Source organism: Panthera pardus, unplaced genomic scaffold (genome assembly GCF_024362965.1).
Source record: "Panthera pardus isolate Hobbes unplaced genomic scaffold, ASM2436296v1 HiC_scaffold_11, whole genome shotgun sequence".
NCBI classification, from domain to species: domain Eukaryota; kingdom Metazoa; phylum Chordata; class Mammalia; order Carnivora; family Felidae; genus Panthera; species Panthera pardus.
In genome coordinates, this window is record NW_026526666.1 from 47837821 (window position 1) to 47857567 (window position 19747).

Sequence of the window (19747 nt, forward strand, 5' to 3'; positions counted from 1 at the left end):
GTTCAAGCCCTGCATCAGGCTCTGCACTGACAGCTCAGAGCCCGCTTGGGATTCTCTCTCTCCCTCTCTCTCTGCCCTATCATCCCCCCCCGCAAAAGAAATAAATAAACCTAAAAAAATTTTCAAGTAATAATATAAGTGGCTAAATGTACAACATCCCTAAAAGGAGGCACATGTTAGGTATTTTGATGTAATAGTTTAAAACATCCCCACCTCTCCTTTTAAAATACCTTCACTGGTGTCCAGAAAAATTAAGAACAATGTAGTCTCTGTATTTGGGGAGAAGAAAGTTACTAAACATCCTTAAAAATCAGTATGAATCCTGATTGCAAAATGTGTTCAGTGCCAGGATCACTATGCAAATGTTTTGATCTTTTTTCTTTTCATCCTTCGTGGGACCATTTTTGGACTAAAATTCCCCAACATCTGACTTTTGCATGCACACATCCAAGTTCCTTTCATAATAATTGTATTTCTCATTTTCCCACCCTACAAGTTGGATCACCTTAGGCAGAAAATGTAGGCAGAAAAGGCAGGCTGGAGCTTTGAGAAAAGACTGTTTCAAGGTTGTAGGGAGAGGAGTATTTTACAGTTGAAATCATAATAAAAATATAAGAACCATGAGTGCTTTTAAATATTTAAAAAATACAATAGGAGACAGGACTTTCATTAGGCAATGTTGCTGGTATAGCAGAAACCAGAATGATAATAATGCAAAACAGTGGGTAATATTCCTGGGATAAAATCTATGAGGAAAAAAAATCAGATTTAATTAAGATTTTAAGACCCCTTTTACATTATGAAGGGTATGTGCCTGCTGACAATATAATTAATGCAGACCTCATAAAAGTGATGCAACTGAGTTATCAAGAGCCAAGAAGAGTGTAGGCAAACAGATAGGATGATTATTTACTTTCAATCAATTTATTTATCTAAAACTAATTTATTGTACACCTACTAAGTGCAAAGCACTATACACTGTGGGAGGATATTAAATTGCCCTAGGCACAGTATTTATAACCTGTTGTTCTTCTCTTCTTCATACAAGAGTGCCATCTTTGTGTGGGTCCTCCCAAATGAGCTGCTCACTAATAGGTGATTATTTTGGAAAGGAATTTTAAGCACGCTGGTAGGAGATTGGAACAAGTTAAACAGAGAAAGAGGGAAAGCCAGTCCAAGAATGTGTTATTGAGCTGGTCCCTGCTATGGGTCACTAAGCTCCATCCCACTGGGACCCTTGCGAGGAACCACGTGGAATATATCTCACAATTGTTTGCCCTGCATGCAGCTGGTTGTCATAGCAGCAGCTAAAGTAAAAAGGCAATGAGAGTATGGAAGGCAAGATATAAAAGGTGTGGGAAACAAATGTATTTTGCAAATTTATCTCATGTGGAGATAAAAAGAGCAGTTATTTATTAAGCCCTTATTATATGCAGTCATTGTGCTAGCCACTGGGGAAGAGGAAAAGAGAAGTATAGAAAGATGAAAAATTCAAGGTCCCTGTTCTTTAGGAATTCATAGTTTAGACAAGGAGGCAAGTCAGTAAGTAAGGCCATGACAGAGGAGTTTGAACTGCAGTGGAGAAGTATGTCATATGGAGGCTGAAAACTTGGGAGGAAGTGGAAGAAGATGATTCCAAGTAGAAGAAATATTGTCTGTAAGCCAGGGGGTTAGGGTGTGGTTTATTCAGAACACTGTGATCTACTTAGAGCAATTAGATAATAAGACTGTATCCCAGCACACAAAATAGTTTATCATGCATAATCAGGGCTCACTATGTATTTATAGGTACTCAAGCATTACTTGCTTAATGAATAAATTTTCTGATCCACGTTCTTAGAGCTGTCCTTTCAAGGAGCATATTGTTGGCATGGTTGTGATTGTTTCAAGTGGATAGGATTTTGAGGTACACATAGCCTTATTCCACCAACTGGATATTTCTTCTTGGGCCAAAGTAAAGGACTTACATTGGCCCTTCTTATACATATACTAATACATCTTAAAAGCTGCTGTTCAATGAACACTTAAATGAGCACTGTGCTAAGCATTTTACTTAGCTCATTTACTTATTGCAACCTTACCAGGAAGACAAAACCGAGGCATAGAGGTGCGAAGCTAATACACGGTGTGCTTGATTGTTACCAATACTGTCTCCGTCTATAACTAGCACATTTAACTAGAAGTCATAGACAAGAGCAGTTCTTCAACAGTTCTCTTGGAGTGTATAACTCCATATGTTTATGGAATAGTGTCTTCAGGGACATCTGAGGATAGGAGCTTCTTCGCTTCAATAAAATAGAACCAATCTTCCTCCACAGTGGTAGTCGATGTTTCCAAATCCTGAATTCTTGACTGCTGATAATTCCTTCCCTATAGTCCTTCTTTCTTTCTCTTGAGCTTTGCTGCAAAACCTCATTAAACTGCAGAAATTAAAACAATTCATCTATAGTTACCTGCAATAAATATTTTGACAGTGCCAATCATTTAATCAAATGCTGTAATACAAAAGTAATTTAAATATGATCCTTGTTTTCAAGAGATTGAGGCTCTGTTGAAGATGATGAACAGGAGACTGATAAAGTAGAGGTAAAAGCAAATTGGCTATTGAAGAAAAGAGGAATTGGCAGATTAATTCCAAGTAGAGTTAGGTAGCAATTCAGGGAGGCTACATGGAAATGGAAGCGCAGAGAATCAGCATACCGCAGTTCTAGTCCTATTTTTACCTCTAACTTAACCACATCATTCATTTCCACCAGCCTCATCTCCTCGTGCACACCACTCTCCATGCCCCTTAGAGTTCTGGCAGGTTCTAACCTATACCACTCTCCATGCCCCTTAGAGTTCTGGCAGTTCTAACCTATGAGCAGAATGCGTGTGAGATGGGCACTGAAAGCTGGGTACTGTTTTAACACAAAGAAATGCAAAACCCATTCCAGATGAAGGCAGAGCATGAGCAAATACACAAATGCAACACAGGCCTGGGCATATCCTGCACGAAGGGCCCTTCCCGCCTAGTGTGACTAGTGCAGTCCATGTCAGACAGCAGCCAGGGTAGGACCAGAAAGGTAGCTTTGGGAAAGTTTACAGAGGGTCTTGAATTCTATACAAAGCCATTTGGATTTAATAAGGTTTTTTAAATAGCCGAAATATAAAGGCAATGATTAGAGAATCATTGAGAATAATTGAAAATCAATCTGGAGCATAACAAGTGGAACAATTTAAGTAAATCAGAACTACAGGGCCAGATAATCTCTGGCCTTTATTGCACTTGAAAAGCTAAGAAAAAAAATTGGAAGGTAAATGTAATATTCCAAAAAATGAAAAAGATAATCAAACTTTATGAAATTCTTGATCTTTAATGCTGAAAGAACAATTGTAGAGTAACAGAAGAGAAGCTGCTTTAGGATAACGTTCCTAACATAAAAGATAAAATAAAACTTAATAAATAAGACAATTTGATCATTATAGTTCCAAGTTTTAACACTTATATAAAAACTTAAACAAAGTTACACCCACACAACCACACGTATAAAATCTTAAAAGCTCATTCAACTTGCAAAAATGTTTAACAGTTTGCAATTCCTCCCATTTTTTCCCGCATTAGCACATTGATGATACAGCTGATGGCAGTGACTATTAGTGACCTTAAGAACACAGCTGGGTTTCTATTTTTATTTCTGTAAAACCCTTTTCTTCAACTAAATGATGCCTTAAAGGCCTAAACTAAAATCTATGTAGTCAAGGCAATTTGTATTGTATGTTTGTGTATATATTTCACACAACAAAGCCAGCTTTTGAAACACGTGTATACACTCCCACACACATATGCACACATACTCCAAAATCTGTGATGATACTTCTATAGAAACCTGTTTTCAAACCAACCTGGAATGAATGACTGGACTTTGCCCAAGCTCAAAGAAGCATTTAGGGCTATACAAAATTACCTCTATTGACAACATACTTCAAAACAGAGTTACTATAGATTCATGTAAATCACTTCTGATCTGCTAAAAATAGAGTAAACTAAAACATCCACACATTTAGGAGATATTGATGAATAATTCAGGCTTTGAAACTTTTTTTCAATGACTCTGAAGGACAGAAAAAAGACTGTGGAATTTGTTTTTATTTGGGTGATTGCTTACTTATTCTCCTTAGCTCAAATTAGAGGTAATAGTCTTGGATAGTTTCATCTGGCTATTTGCAGATAAAAGTATTTATCTACAAATAGGCAGATTTCTGAATATGGGTAATAACAGAGACAAACATATGTTTAAAATTCCTAATGCAGTTGATGCTGAGTAAATAGGATTGTATACTGTGAACTTTGGCAAAATGGCTATTCAGCAAGCAGGAAAGGATTCAGGGATGGTGGTCTGCCAGAGAAATAGCTTAGTAGTTGCTGAGAACAAGCTGGCAGGGAAATACCATGAGTCAGAAAGAGAAAGGAATCATGTGATTTCTCTAGCCAGTCTCCTCATTGTTCATAACATAAAATAAAGATACTTTTTTTAAATTTTCCTTAATTTATTTTGAGAGAGAGAGGGAGGGGCAGAGAGAGAGGGAGAGAATCCCAAGCAGGCTCTGCACTGTCATTGCAGAGCCTGATGTGGGACTCAAACTCACAAACCATGAGATCATGGCCTGAGCTGAAATCAAGAGTCAGATGCTCGACTGACTGAACCACCCAGGGGCCGCTAAAATAAAGATACTCTCTGTGAAAATAATTATTTTACATTTTTATGTTTGTGAAGGCTCTATCTGTAAAAGATGTTTGAACTTCCTGAAGATAGGCATTCAGTTTTTGACCAAATGAAAAATAAAAGTCTAAAATGTGAGAATAAATATGTAAATATAGATTTTCTGTACCCTTAGGTTTTGATTTTGAAAAAAAAAAATGCACCAATGTGAACTTGTTAGACCAATTCTTTCTAAGGAAGATAAAAAAGAAGTCTGATAGGCAGCAATTCGAAGCCGTTTACCAACTCCTACTTTCTCTCCCTAAATAAAAGTGAAGCTCACTGTGCTAGAGGCTCATAAATTAAACCTTACTCTACCATCCCGAAAGCTGCGTGAAAAGTGGGGTATGTTATGTTTACCTCTCTTTACTCTTGGAAACAGTCTATGGCAAAATAAAGGTGTGTTGAGTAAAAAAGAATCCAAAAATCTGTACATTGTTAGCTCTACTACATACATCATCACTATGCTACTCAGGTATCCCTTAACTCTAGAGCCTCAGGGAAGATTTTGGAGGATCTACAGTACAGGAGCACGGAATAGCCACACAAAGAAAGCCTACCTGTGGAAATCAGTGTGCCATGTGTGTGAGATAGTGCATGAGAAGACAGGGCTTCTCTTTGCTGTGTCTTTAACACAACACATTCAATCTTAAGGCCTGGACCACTTGACTGCACAAGAAATAGTGCAGAAAGGAATAATGAGATGATGTCACCTGTACTGAGACTTGCCTGCTTCTTCCAGACACTACAGTCCAAAGTTGTACATTCTATGGTAAAACATATTCCATTATAGTTCTCTTTTCCTCCCCCATCTCCACCCAGTGTTCAGGCAGAGTTAAGCGATTGAAGAAATTGGGGTATGATCTGAATCTGGATACCCTCTCCACCTGCTGATAGTGTTCAGGGGTGGATATTGCTAATGAGAGGATTAAAATGTCTTTTGAGCTAATGCCTCCCACAGTATGCAATGAAACAGAGGTACCCTGCTTTTTTGGAGAGAATCAATGATGCATAATTTCTCAGTAAACTAATGTGCAATCTATTTTGAATCCACATTAATCACTCTCTTTTCTATGAAATCTAATTTAGGTGTAAATCATTCACTTCCCAGGTATAGGCTTCCTCAGTAAAATGTAAGTTGAGGCCAGCTTTTTTATGGAAGCAGAGTTAATGTAGCTGAAGTAACTGTACCTAAGATTTCAGCAAGAATCTTAAAAATACGACTCAAAGTTAGTTTAGTTAAAGCTTGAGTAATTTAAGGAAATTGCCTAGGCAAGTAATTGGTATTATACCAAAACTAAATATTTCACAGTTACATTTGCTTTTGCCTAAAAATAAAAACTGGAGCAATACAAGGGAAAACTGCCAAGACTGAAAATAATATGCAGCAGCTGTAAGTAATTGGGAATGATAATCATAATTAGACAAGATGTAAGATGTGTGTTAAAACCCAGATTGGATCTTCCTGTTGACAACTGGGAGAAATCCCAGAGGCTTGGACTGTACACCTAGCCCAGGCACTTCTGCTCCCTACCTGAGAGCCCCAGCAAAACCCAACTGGGTGTTAGATCAGCCAGGAAACCACTCTGTAAAGGCCATGCATCATATTGGGGGGAGAGGTGGGAAGAGCTCGTACTCCCTGTCTTCAAGGAGCTGGCAAACCAGAGGAAACTGAACAATTACCTAGCAGTAAATAGCATTAAATAAAAGTCCTTCAAAAGAAACCAAAATAATGAAGAGAATAAATGTTTTTGTAGGATAAAGTGGAGGACAGCTTTGTAAGATCAGAGAAACATTAATTTAAGCAAGTGTAGATTAAAAATGAAGTAAAATATTCATACTGTATACTATATACCATATATAGTATACATATATATATATAGTATACTATACATATATATACTATATATAATATATTTATGTACTATCAGTTAAAAAGGAACTATTTCTGAAATCAGGTATAAATGGGTTACTAAAAATTCATAGGGAGATTCAGGGGGCCTCATGGAGTAAATGGTATTTTAGGTATTTAAGGATGAGTAGGACTTTTAAGGTAGGGGGAGAAGGGGACAGGAAGGAAGACCATTTAAGCTTAATGATATGGCATATGCAAGTGACAAGAAATGAAAATACTCTGTGTGTTCAGAAATGGTTCGTGTGACTGGAGCTAGGAGTATATACGAGTCTGGATAAGTTGACTAGAACCAGGTAACAGAGGTCCCTGAATGCTGAGCTACAGAGTTTTGGCTTTCCTCAGGAGGCAATGGAGACCCCTGATGGTCTGGGATTAACATAGACCTCTACTCTTGCCTCCACTAGTATCATCTATTTTCCACACAATAGCCAAGCGATTATTTAAAAATGTCAGCTAGCCTCCTCTGCTCAAAACTCTCATGTGGATTCCCATATCACTCAGAATGAAATCAAAATTCTCAGCGTAGCCCAACTACACCTCTGATCATATGCCCTAGCCCTCCTAATTTTATTTAGGATGAGTAGCAGTTTGATATTCACAGGAAACTAAAAACATGGCAGAGAATATACAACAGATCTGACCATGTCAGAGACACCACTAGATGTCTCCTAACTAAAAAATTCAGGACTACATTTGGGGGACATGGGTTCATCTACACTTCCTGTTTGCTGCAAAAGGATAGTGCTAGAAAGTTGGATGGATGCTCCTCCCCCTTATAATCAGCCTCATGATCTATCTTCTGCTCAAATGCTGAAGAGAGGTATTCTGACTCTGTACAGGTCTTAGAAAGTAATAAGTCTAAAAGTAGGGAGAGAAGAAAGGCAGTTAAACACAAATGATGAAAGACAATATTCTTCTGAAAAAAGAAGTCAAGATCTTGTGTTCTTTATGTGCTTATGGTAAAAGTATGGGAAATGGATACAAACCTTATCATCATTCAACAAATATTTATTGAACACCTACTAAATATCAGACTCTGTTCTGTACCAATGAAAAAAATTACATATAATAAATCTTGGCTTGAAGACATTCTTAGTCTAATGGGGAAAGATAGATATGTAAACATGTTGTGATAGATATGTAAATACGATATCAAATATGATGTCAAATTGATTTGGCATGTGGGACTTTATAAAAACTTTCCTCTTTCTGTTTTTGTTATTATTTTTTTAATTTTATTTATTTTTGAGAGAGAGAGAGAGAGAGAGACCGCATGAGTGGCAGGGTGGGGCAGAGAGAAAGAAGGAGACACAGAATCCAAAGCAGGTTCCAGGCTCTGAGCTGTCAGCACAGAGCCTGACACCAGGCTTGAACTCACGAGCCATGAGATCATGACCTGAGCCAAAGTGGGGCATTTAACAGACTGAGCCACCCAGGCGCCCCAAACTTTCCTCTTTTTAAAGCATATGATATTTGAACTGACTCTTCAAGCTGATTTCTAATAGTGAAGTTGTTTTCTTTAATTTCTTAACATTTTCTATAATTTCTCAAGTAGATGGTTGATATTTAACATGCCAAACAAATCTAATTGGCCCCAATAATACTGAGACTCCTAACTTTAGCACCATTAGCCTGGTACTCTGAATCACTCAACAAGTCACACATACACACACACACACACACAAATACATAATAAATAGTTAATGGGACTAAGGTTATACAATAATAGGATACCCCAAGTAAAAGGACTATATGCCACCATTTTTAAAAGTGAGATACACTAACATGTGCATATCATTGCATTTTGTAAAAAAAAAAAAACCACTGTATTTGTATCTGCTCAGACTACTTACCTGCCATGACTCCTTGTGGAGCCTTCCCATGTTTGTTTATTATCCTTATAAGTATGTATATCCTAATGTTCTATATGTGCCTTTTTATTTATACCTCCAACTGTAATAAAACTTTTCCTAAGAGAGGAGATTGAGTTTGCCTTTGCCTGTGTTCAATCCCTAGCACATGAAAGATGCTCAATATATACTTAAGGGGTACGAATTATGTACATGACTTAGCATTAGGTATGTAATCAAAAATTCCCTTGACTAACTTTACTCTTTGTTTTTTGGCTTACTGATTATCAATAGCTAGTCTACAGTCCATTTCCTGTAATAATTGCAGGCTAATGATGCAGCAAAAGGCTCCTCCTTTATTTTAGGACTAATAGAAGGACTAATAGGACAACTAAAGAGTACAATGGAAAAATACATACTCTGTTATAATATTTAATTTTAAATATATTATTGACATACTTTTGTCATGTCTAAGGCAGTAGGAGGCTGAGTGGAAGATAAAGGCACACTGGGGGAAAAGATAGGGTATATGGAATTAAGCAGCAAAAGGACCATCCTATCTTATTAGCTATTGTATTCCCAGTGCCCGGTACCTAATCCAATAAATTTGGGCTGAATGAATGAAAGATGATATATTGTAGATTCTCTGGCCTATAAGCAAGTGGCTTGCTTCAGAAGAGATTCCGTTTTGTAGGAGACAACTACTCCTTTTAATTCCGGCCCATTCATTTATTAAATTGAATCATTCATTCAAAAGACATCTCTTCAGCATCTACTTTGCCACTCTCTGTACATGGAAACAAAAAGATAAATAAAACATGACCTAGGAGAGTTCACAGTCTGGTTAGAAAAATAGATATGTATGTGAATATTGACAATGTAGTATGATAGCTGTATAAAAAGGGATATTATGGTGGCATGATGGCACAGTAAGGTAATCTGTTCAGCTGCTGGTAAAGGAGAGGGGATTCAGGAAAGATTGCTCCCAAAATGCACTTTAAAGGATGGATAAGGAGTTTTCAGGATTCTTTCTACTTTACCCCTTTGATGTACTATTTAATTTGTCATGACAATAAAAATTTTATCTTTGTTTTGTATGCTTGGCTTTTAAGATCTATTTCTTATTTATGAAATCATTTTATATGCTTTGCTTATTATTAGTCCTTTACTATAATACCGGTTTTATTGCACTTGAGATTCTTTAAAAACAACAGCAAAATAACTCTTAAATAGCTGTCATTGAGAAGGTAACAGACCAATTAAATATTTATTTATGTTTTAAAAAACAAAACACCTTTCCAGGTCTTGAACAAGAGAAAATAATTTAAGGAGTTTCATGGTTTTAAATTAGACTTCTTATATATCAAAACTTCAAAAGCTGTGTGGTCAACAATAGACTTATTTTCTTCATCATCTTCTCATTTTTTTAAAACTCACTTATGATGCAAATAGAAGCATTAAATAGTGGATTTTGCTCCATGTTTACTAAAGAGGAGTAATCTTAGACCTTGAACTTTATTCACCTGGAATCAACAATTGTACTGTCATGAAAACTTCCCCCTGCAAAGGTCAATGCAGCTCTCATCCCCTTTTAATTTCTTAGAGATACAAACAAAACAATTTATTCTTCTTGTAATATGGAAATATAGTCACTGGTGAAAGTTCTATTAAAAACAACCTGCTGTTAATTCAAACTCATTGTGACTAAAACTGCTTCTGGATTTGAGTTATGGTTTTGGGGATGAAATAGTATATTTTTTTTTTATTACATGGTTCACTTTCTACTAGGAAACATTGCTTGAAATCCAGGTTTCATTAAGAGAGGGTAGTTAAAAGTATGTTGGTGGGGTTTTTTATTATTACTATTATTTTTATTATGACAAATGAGGATCGGTCTCAAGCAAAGCTGAGCATGCCTACAACATTCCATTTCTGGAACACAGTATAATTCACATTCAAAGAGGCTACAGTTCTCTTGTGAAATGCAGTGAAATTCATTCAGTAGACTCCCACCATATTCTAAGCTTCAGTGACTCTCTAGGTGAAATCTCTCAGTGAGAATTCAACATGACTGTTAGCCAAGTACTACATAAGCTTCCTGAGTATGAAACTGTGATCTTTCCAATGTATAAAAGTAATCACACGATTCAACAGCTCCAAATTCTTTAAAATCTCCTTCACTATAAAAAAACTAAATCGGGCGCCTGGGTGGCATAGTTGGTTAAGTATCTGACTCTTGATCTAGGCTCAGGTCATGACCTTGCAGTTTGTGAGTTCGAGGCCCGCATCAGGCACTGTGCTGATGGCGCGGAGGCTGCTTGGGATCTGTCTCTCCTCTCTCTTTCTCTCTCCTTCTCTCTGCCCCTTCCCCACTTGTGCATTCTATCTCTCTTTCTCTCTCTCTCTCTCTCTCTCTCTCTCTCTCCCTCCCTCAAAATAAATAAATAAACTTAAAAAAAAACCTGTTATTTTTCTTACAGTTAAGGTTATGCTCTATCTGCCTAGAGTTCCAGTTTCAATTCCCTCTACTCCAAGCCTCAAACTTCATGGTCCAGCAAGACTAATCTACTAGAATATATGTCCTGCTCTCCCCTTTACTCATAGCTTTGAATAAGTTGTTTCCTCTACCCAAATGACTGTCCCCTTTGGTAAAACTCTGTTAAATCATCCCTCCCTTGCCTGGGAAGATTTAGATACAAAATTTTCTGTGTTGCTCCAGTGTATACATGCAAATCCAATATTCCTTGGAATATATTATGATTGTTTGAATATTTTTTTCACCTATCCCCCCAAAAAAAATTTTTCCCAGCTTTTAGTACAAGTATTTGACCAATAAAAAAGATCCACAAAAAAAAAAAAATATATATATATATATGTATATATATATATATATATATATATATATATATATATAGTATCATTTATATGTGAAATCTAAAAAGCTAAACTTGTAAAAACAGAGCAGAATGGTGACCAGAGGCTGGGGTAGGGGAATCGGGGATATGTTGTCTAAAGGTACAGACTTAGAACTAGTAGATAAATGGACTCCTGGAGAACTAATGCACAGCATAGTGATTATAAACAACATTACTGTATTATAATCTTCAAAGTTGCTAAGAGACTAGATTTTAATTGTTTCCATTACAAAAGAGAAATGATAATTATGTGATATGATAGAGTTGTTAGCTGATGTTGTGGTGGTGATCATATTGCAATTCATAAATGTATCAAATCAACACTATTGTGCACCTTAAACTTACACAATGCCAATTATAGATCTCAATAAAAATAAATGTTAAAAATATATGCATGGGGCACCTGGATGGTTCAGTCAGTTGAGCGTCCAACTTCGGCTCAGGTCATGATCTCACAGTTTGTGAGTTTGAGCCTTGCGTCAGACTCTGTGCTGACAGCTCAGAGCCTGGAGCCTGCTTTGGATTCTGTGTCTCCCCGTCTCTTGGCTCCTCCCCTGCTCTGTCTCTCTCTGTCTCTCAATAATAAACAAATGTTAAAAAAAAATAAAAAATATATATATACGCATGAACTACATATTATCCACCAATACAAATATTTACAGTACAAAAACTGGAATAATAATGCTAGCCACTGTTTATTATGTACTTAGCCTGTGTCCAGCCCAGTGCAATGTGCTGTATGTTCTTCATCTCCAATTCTCATGGCAGCCCTGCCAGGTGGATTATATTATTTGTCTCTTGCCCTTGAGAAAACTCAAGCTCAGAGAAGTTAGTTGCATAGGCCACACATTGTCATATAGCAGAACCAGATGTGAACTTAAGTCTATCTACTCCAATGCCAGTGCTCTCCCCAGTACACCCAGCTGCCTTTTGATTATTGTTAAGATCCTAAAAGACACAAATTAGATTTTGATTTAATCTTTTCCATTTCTTTCCAGCTCCAAGTACAGCCCAGTATGGAATTACCGGGAGCGCTGACGTTCTTTTCTCCTGCTGGTACCTTGTGTTGACACTGTCCTCTTTCACCAGCATATTCTACCTGAAGAATGCCATTCTACAATAAATTTAAAGACCCATAAAAGGCTTTTAAGGATTCTCTGAAAGTGCTGATGGCTGGATCCAATCTGGTACAGTTTGTTAAAAGCAGCGTGGGATATAATCAGCAGTGCTTACATGGGGATGATCGCCTTCTGTAGAATTGCTCATTATGTAAATACTTTAATTCTACTCTTTTTTTGATTAGCTACATTACCTTGTGAAGCAGTACACATTGTCCTTTTTTTAAGACGTGAAAGCTCTGAAATTACTTTTAGAGGATATTAATTGTGATTTCATGTTTGTAATCTACAACTTTTCAAAAGCATTCAGTCATGGTCTGCTAGGCTGCAGGCTGTAGTTTACAAAAACGAATATTGCAGTGACTATGTGATTCTTTAAGGCTGCAATACAAGCATTCATTTCCCTGTTTCAATAGGAGTCAATCCACATTGACAAAGATGCATTTTTTTCCTTTTTTGATAAAAAAGCAAATAATATTGCCTTCAGATCATTTCTTCAAAATATAACTAACACATATCTAGATTTTTCTGCTCGCATGATATTCAGGTTTCAGGAATGAGCCTTGTAATATAACTGGCTGTGCAGCTCTGCTTCTCTTCCCTGTAAGTTCAGCATGGGTGTGCCTTCATAAAATAATAATTTGCTCTTTGTCTCCACCTAATAAAAATGTTTTGCCACATCCTATAATTTGAAAGCAAAAATAAACCATAATGATAAAGTTAAACTATATCCTATCTCTAAAGAATGAAGGAGCTGTCAGACTGTAAAAATCTCTTCCCTCCTTACCAGTGGGGTGTGAGAATTTTGCCCCACCTAAACTCAGTTTTGCGATGAAAAACAATTTCATTAACGTAGTACAGGTCAATCTATTACCGTGTGAATCCTTTGGTTATAGTTGAATGTTGAATCTACTCTGGGAAATAATTCCCTTTAAAATGACAGCAAAGTCCATCCAAGGGATTGCTCAGCAATACAGCATCTTTTTCTTTCACTACTCCAAGCCAAAATCTTCAAGACGGTTGTCAGAAAGAACACAAAGTCCGATCACCTAACATGACATGAGTTGGTGAACACGCCAAAGTCATTTGGTTCTGTGGCAGGTAAGTTGGTGTGAGAGATGCGTGCTCCCGCACCCGGGCATTTCGCACATCTTCCACCTGAAAACATCACTCAGCTGAGAGTTTGGAATGCATGTTATATAAAAGAAAATGTTCCAAAATATATAATAACAAGTATTCCATGCTGGCATGCAGCAGATCAATCCCTGAAATAACTAGTTCTGCAATAAAATCTTTCTCTGTAGCAATGTCAGTTCAAAAACATAAGGTCAAAACACAAACGACGACAAAATGACCGTGCTTTATGTCTTCTTACGTGATATGTGTAAGACATGATCAAATGAAGACAAGACACCCGTGATTAGAATATCTTAAGATATATTAGTTATTAAGTTATCATGAATAGTTCATTGTTTCCACCATAAGGAATGAAAACTACATTTTTTAAGGAAAATGGTGTTATTTTAAGAAATATTATATTACAAGAGTATTTCCATGGTTTTACTCTTTACTAAAGAAAGACCATAGCCTTGAAAGCCATTTTACAAGTTTGATGAACTTACCAATTTCACTACATAGGGGGATTTCTGCAAATAGTCTCCTTTTGCAAGTCATATTAACAATTAAAAAAAAAAACTCACTAATAGTTAGATACGAGATATTTCATGGAGGTTGTACATACTTAACATACCTAATATTTTGCCCCAAAAGAAGTGGCTTGAAAATCATGATTTTTTTTTGAGTAAAGCTTAGCCCCAAAGTACGCCATAAATCTATTTTAATTAGAAAAATGAATCCTACATGAGGAGGCATAAATATACAGTGTTTCCACAAAATGGCAATAACATGGCATTATGCTATTAAATTTACTCACTGTAATTATTCATTACATTATTTTGACTGATGTATTAAAAACTTTTTTAACACACATGGCATTTTAATTTTGATTATTATTTATTTGCTTTATAAAAATATTCTTTGTGAAATTGGTGAGTAAACTACAATTTTTTTTTTGTATTGCAGCTTTAAAGTGGCACACTCCATAAAAATCTACTTACTAGAAATAGTGGTGCTACCACAAAAGTGTTGACCATCAGTACCATTGTTTGGGAGAAAGAAACAGATCAAGAATGCATATTATACAGTGACCGCTTTCCTAGAGTTAAAAATACCTCCTCTTTGTAAGGTTTGTAGGGTAAATGTGAGGTAAATCGAGGTATAAACTATGGATGAACCAAATAATTAGTTCAAAGTGTTGTCATGATTCCGAATTTGTGGAGTCTGGTGTTTTTCCCATAGAATGTGACAGAAGTACAGTCATAGCTCAGTAGCTATATGTATTTGCCTTTATGTTAGAAGAGAATTTCTTGAGTGACATTTTAAATAGAGGAGGTATTCACTATGTTTTTCTGTATCACAGCAGCATTCCTAGTCTTTAGGCCCCTGAACAGAGTGAAACCATGAGTATTTATGAGTTCAATATTGTTCAAATAAGGCTACAGTATTTGCTTTTTTGTGTGAATGTATTGCATATAATGTTCAAGTAGATGATTTTACATTTATAGACATATGAAATGTCTGATTACTCCATTTTATCAGTCCTGACTGTACAAGATTGTTGCAATTTCAGAATAGCGGTTTTATGAAATTGATTTATCTTTTGATCTATAACAATTTTTCTAGCTATTCATTTCAGCGTTATATTTCCACAAGTTACATTTGTGGGACTCCTTTTGTTGCCCCTAAATTTTTTTTTTTTTTTAAGGAAAGAAAAATAAAGAGCAGTTGAGAAAAGAGACTGCAAAGAAAAGAGTGGAGGTAAGGAGAGAGGGAAGAAATAAAAGGAGGAAGGAAGGAGGAAATGAAGGAAGGAAGGGAGAAAATAAGGGAGAGAGGGAAGAAGAATATTAGGGTAGTTGACTTAATTCATTTGCATTTTTGGTTTAACTGCAAGTGCTGTAATTATGTTTTACAATGATCCCATTCGAAACATAAGTCCTGTGACACCATTAAGTTTCTATTATGCAGCAATTATATAATGAAAAGTACTGCCCAAATTATAGGATTGTGTTTTTTTGGAAACACTAAAAGATTCAAAAGAGAATGTCAAACTTAAAACCACTTTTGGGGATGTTTAAAACTTAACTGAAAAATTAATGCTTCATCATAACATTTAAGCTATATCTAGAAAGTAGACTGGAGAACTGAGAAAATTACCCAGGTAATTCAGGACAAAAAAAAAAAAAAACACAGCTATATATATATATATATATGTATATATATATATATACCCCAATGTGTGAACTCAGAGAAGTCTGAGAAATTTATCAAAGCCAATCATCTATATTGATCAAATTTACTGAGTAATTGTTAATTTATCCATTGTACTTAGCTTTGTGACAGCCAAAAGTTACCTATTTAATCTTTTCAATAAAAATTGTTTTTTGAAATTCAGAAATGATTTAAAAAGAGGTCAGGTTTTTAACTATTTATTGAAGTATGTGGATGTACAGTATTTCAATAGATATGAATATGAATAAATGGTATGCCTTAAGATCCTTTGAATATGTATTTACTTTAAAGACTGGAAAAAGCCCTTCCTGTCTTTTAGTAAAACATCCATATTTCATAATCTGATGTAAAATATGTTGTACTGTTTCCAATAGGTGAATATAAAGTCAGTTTATCAATTAAAATATGTATTTGACTCATTTAAAACTCTATTCGTTTAAGAGAAAAAAGGAAGAAATAATAATTTAACATACTTCTGCTATTCCCTTCTTTATTTTCTGCTGCATTCACTGTACCATAGTCACATCTTTCAGGAACTCCAAAGCAACACAGGGTGAAAACATTAGATGCTACAATTTCAAAGGGCTGCACGTATAGCCTTTCTTTCTGTTGCTGAATCCCAAAAGCTTTCGCAAGTTGAACTACATCTAGCCTAAAGAAGCAACTTTCCAGAGAGATTTTATTATTTATTATTTAGAACTTTCACCTGCCGAAATGCAGCAAAGTTAGAAACAGAGACTGCTGATAAAATCTTACTAGTTTTATAAGCCAAGAATCCCAAAACTCAAATACCTACAGGAGTCAGGCATATAGTATAATTTCATAAACAGCCGGGTATAAAACAGGGAGTATATATTCCACCTCAAGGCATGCACATACAATTTCCTTAAAACACCTTGTTTTCCAAACAGAACACAATTTGGCTGAGAGCCCTTCGTTTGCGGCTGCTATACTATCCAAATAAAAGACATCCCAGATGAGTGATTTAAGCCTTGTTCTCCACATCCATCCAAATAAAAAGGAATCAAATAAAAAGGAACAGTATGGTAGATAAACAAAACAACAAACCATGAAAAAGATCCATGCTTGGAGTAATAAGCTCTTTTGAAATGTGGGTGTGATTGCTATTCTGGGAAAACTATATCTACCCCCCCCCCCCAATAAATACACATTAATAAACATCTGATTTTCCCACCGGTTCATCACTTCTCCCTGTGTAATTTCTATCCTGCACTTAATTACATGGAAACAGAAGCATCAAGTCTCAGACCTTGAAAGGTAACATGTAAAGCAGAGCTACTTTGTCTCTGAACAGGATGGGCCAAAATACTTCAAAATGACATCCAGGTATTTGGAAAATAATCACTTGCTTCAGCCTGGTAGGCAGAAATTTAAGAATTTTAAGAGGAAATTTTCTAAGAACAATTCATTCATGATAATGGAGTCTGATCCAACCACCAGAGAATCGATGTACTCTTTCTGAACTTCCCAAGAAGCATACACCGTCACGTTCACACGCACTTCTAATAATTCTAAATTCACTGAAAATACTTAAGAATTGACATCTCTAGTGGAAGGAATAAAATTGGCAAATGCATCACATAAATACTTCCAGTCTTCCTGGAGAGGAAAAAGGAAAAAGGTTTTTAGTTTTCTTCCTGAAATCTCCACCCACAATCATCCTAAAGTTAGCATAACTCACCCAATGCTTCAATCTAAGAAATGCACTCCATCTCAGAGACAGCTAGAATTACTAGTGGCAGCTAGAATTACTCCTGAAAGGTCACGAAGATCTCTACCATGCATTTTACAATGGCAAAGCACTTTAGCAGACATTGCTACTTTGACTTTCACAATACTTTAAAATGTTATTATTGTCATGCATTGATGATGAAAACAAGATTCAGAAATCTTAAATCACTTGCTGAAGATTACACTTCTACTAAGTGGCAGATCTGAATCAAATAAGCTGTGCAACATAGTCCCAAGTTGTTTCTATTTCCATTAATTTTCTTAGGAAGAAGAAAAGGAGGTGATCATATTACTAGCTTTGTAAACAACTATATGTATATCTATATTTATAAATAAGTAACTTTGTTTATACTTTTTTTTTCTTTAATGTCATCCCTTTATTTTCCAATGCTTCCGGTGTGTACATGATTTAAAGGCAAATCACAATTTGTATCTCATCGAAAACTTTTGGGTGTGGAACATAGAATGCAATTGCCTTTGACACATGAGCCTTTATTAACATTAGATCCATCACACCCATGGAGGATATTCCTGTAACTATATGTATCTTTTTTATATAACATTTTGCAAAAGACATGTCAAATTTTGGATAATCCATTAAGATTGTTTTCCAGAATTCTTAGGAAAATGGAGGCCAAATATATATATACACATTTTTTTAAATGTAAAATAGAATACTGATTTTAATCTTGAATGATGTTGTTTGAGCCAGTTTAGATCAAAATACTAATTATATGCACATCTGTTTGTTACGGGGCAGTACAACAAAAAGGAGATGCTAATTTTACAAATTGAACTATATATAACATAAGGAATACATTTGTATTTTGTTAGCAAAATATAAACATAATGCAAATCCTGTGGAGTTCAATCTAGTTGGGAAAAAAGCACGACTTTCGATGCACATATAAAATGAACACATTAATTATTAATGAGTCACTGAATAAGATGTTACAACCAGATAAAAGGACAATCCAAAAAACAGACACATTTATAGATCAAGAATATTGAAATTAATATGCTAATAGAAGCAAAACTGACTTCTTCCAGAGAAGGAAAGAGTAATTCAATTCATCCAATTGAATCTTTAACCAACAGAATTTATTTACATGTCTACAGACAAGAAATATTTTGCCTTCGTATCACTTATCTACAACTTGTAAAATGCAAGTTCAAATGCAATGAAAGGTAGACTCCCACAGAATCAGAATCAGGTCATCTGGAAGGGTGTGCTGTAAATAATGCATGGGTTTCTCACTGCAACACAAATTTTTCCCTAAAATGCTGAGATGTAAAAATCTTTAAAACAGTTGAATTAAATGAATTGCTAATATTTCGAGGTTTGACAACATATCTCCATTGTAATCACACACACACACACACACACACACACACACACACACACACACACAAATATTATCTCTACATCTAATATCCTCTAATTGCTTGTTTTCTTCCTATCCCCCAAGTCATTACCTAACAGCTTGGGACATAGAGAAGGTGAAGTAAATGATTAAACATAACAAGAACCACCTTGGTGCAAGAATCTACCTCGTTGAACAATGAATATATTTTGGATACTGTTAAAAGTAAAGTCATTTGTCATTTGGAAGGAGAGCATTTAATTCTTGGGATAACAGGAATTTTATATCAACAACAATAAGAAAAACAAAGTAACAGTTGAGATAGCAATATTTTATCAACCAAATACAATGATAATGGTGAAAACGTTATAAGAAGCTATTGCAAGAGCTGAATGGTCTGCTTCCACTTAATGCTAATGAGCCTGCTCCTCGCACAAATTTTGGTTTGGTGGAAACTACAGGAGGTAGCATGGTTCATTAGGCTTTCAAAGCTTTAAAATGTTAAAGGGGGTGGTTTTCCTCCTGCAATTCAAGTGAATTGCTAAAAGCACTGGGATGTTCCTCAGTGGAACTTTGAATTTGCTAGTTTCTTCATTAATTTTGACCTTTTTTACATTCAAAAAAGTTAACTTTACACTAAACTACAGCAGACTTCTACCTCCTGCAGTTTTGAATTGTGCTTAAACAAGTACTCCAAGCACATGGAATTTCCTGAGAAAATTTGGGGACCGTATTTTTTT

General features: G+C 35.6%; 1 protein-coding gene across 1 annotated transcript in view; it reads left to right on the forward strand.

Moving 5' to 3' along the window:
• The window catches only part of NEGR1 (neuronal growth regulator 1), an 843544-nt gene extending 827227 nt beyond the window's left edge, over positions 1-16317 (forward strand). The window contains exon 7 of the mRNA XM_019448884.2: positions 12421-16317. Within this exon, the coding sequence (XP_019304429.1) occupies positions 12421-12545 (125 nt within the window). The 3' untranslated portion in view covers positions 12546-16317. The remainder of the gene's footprint in view (positions 1-12420) is intronic.
• The last annotated feature ends 3430 nt before the right edge of the window (positions 16318-19747 follow it).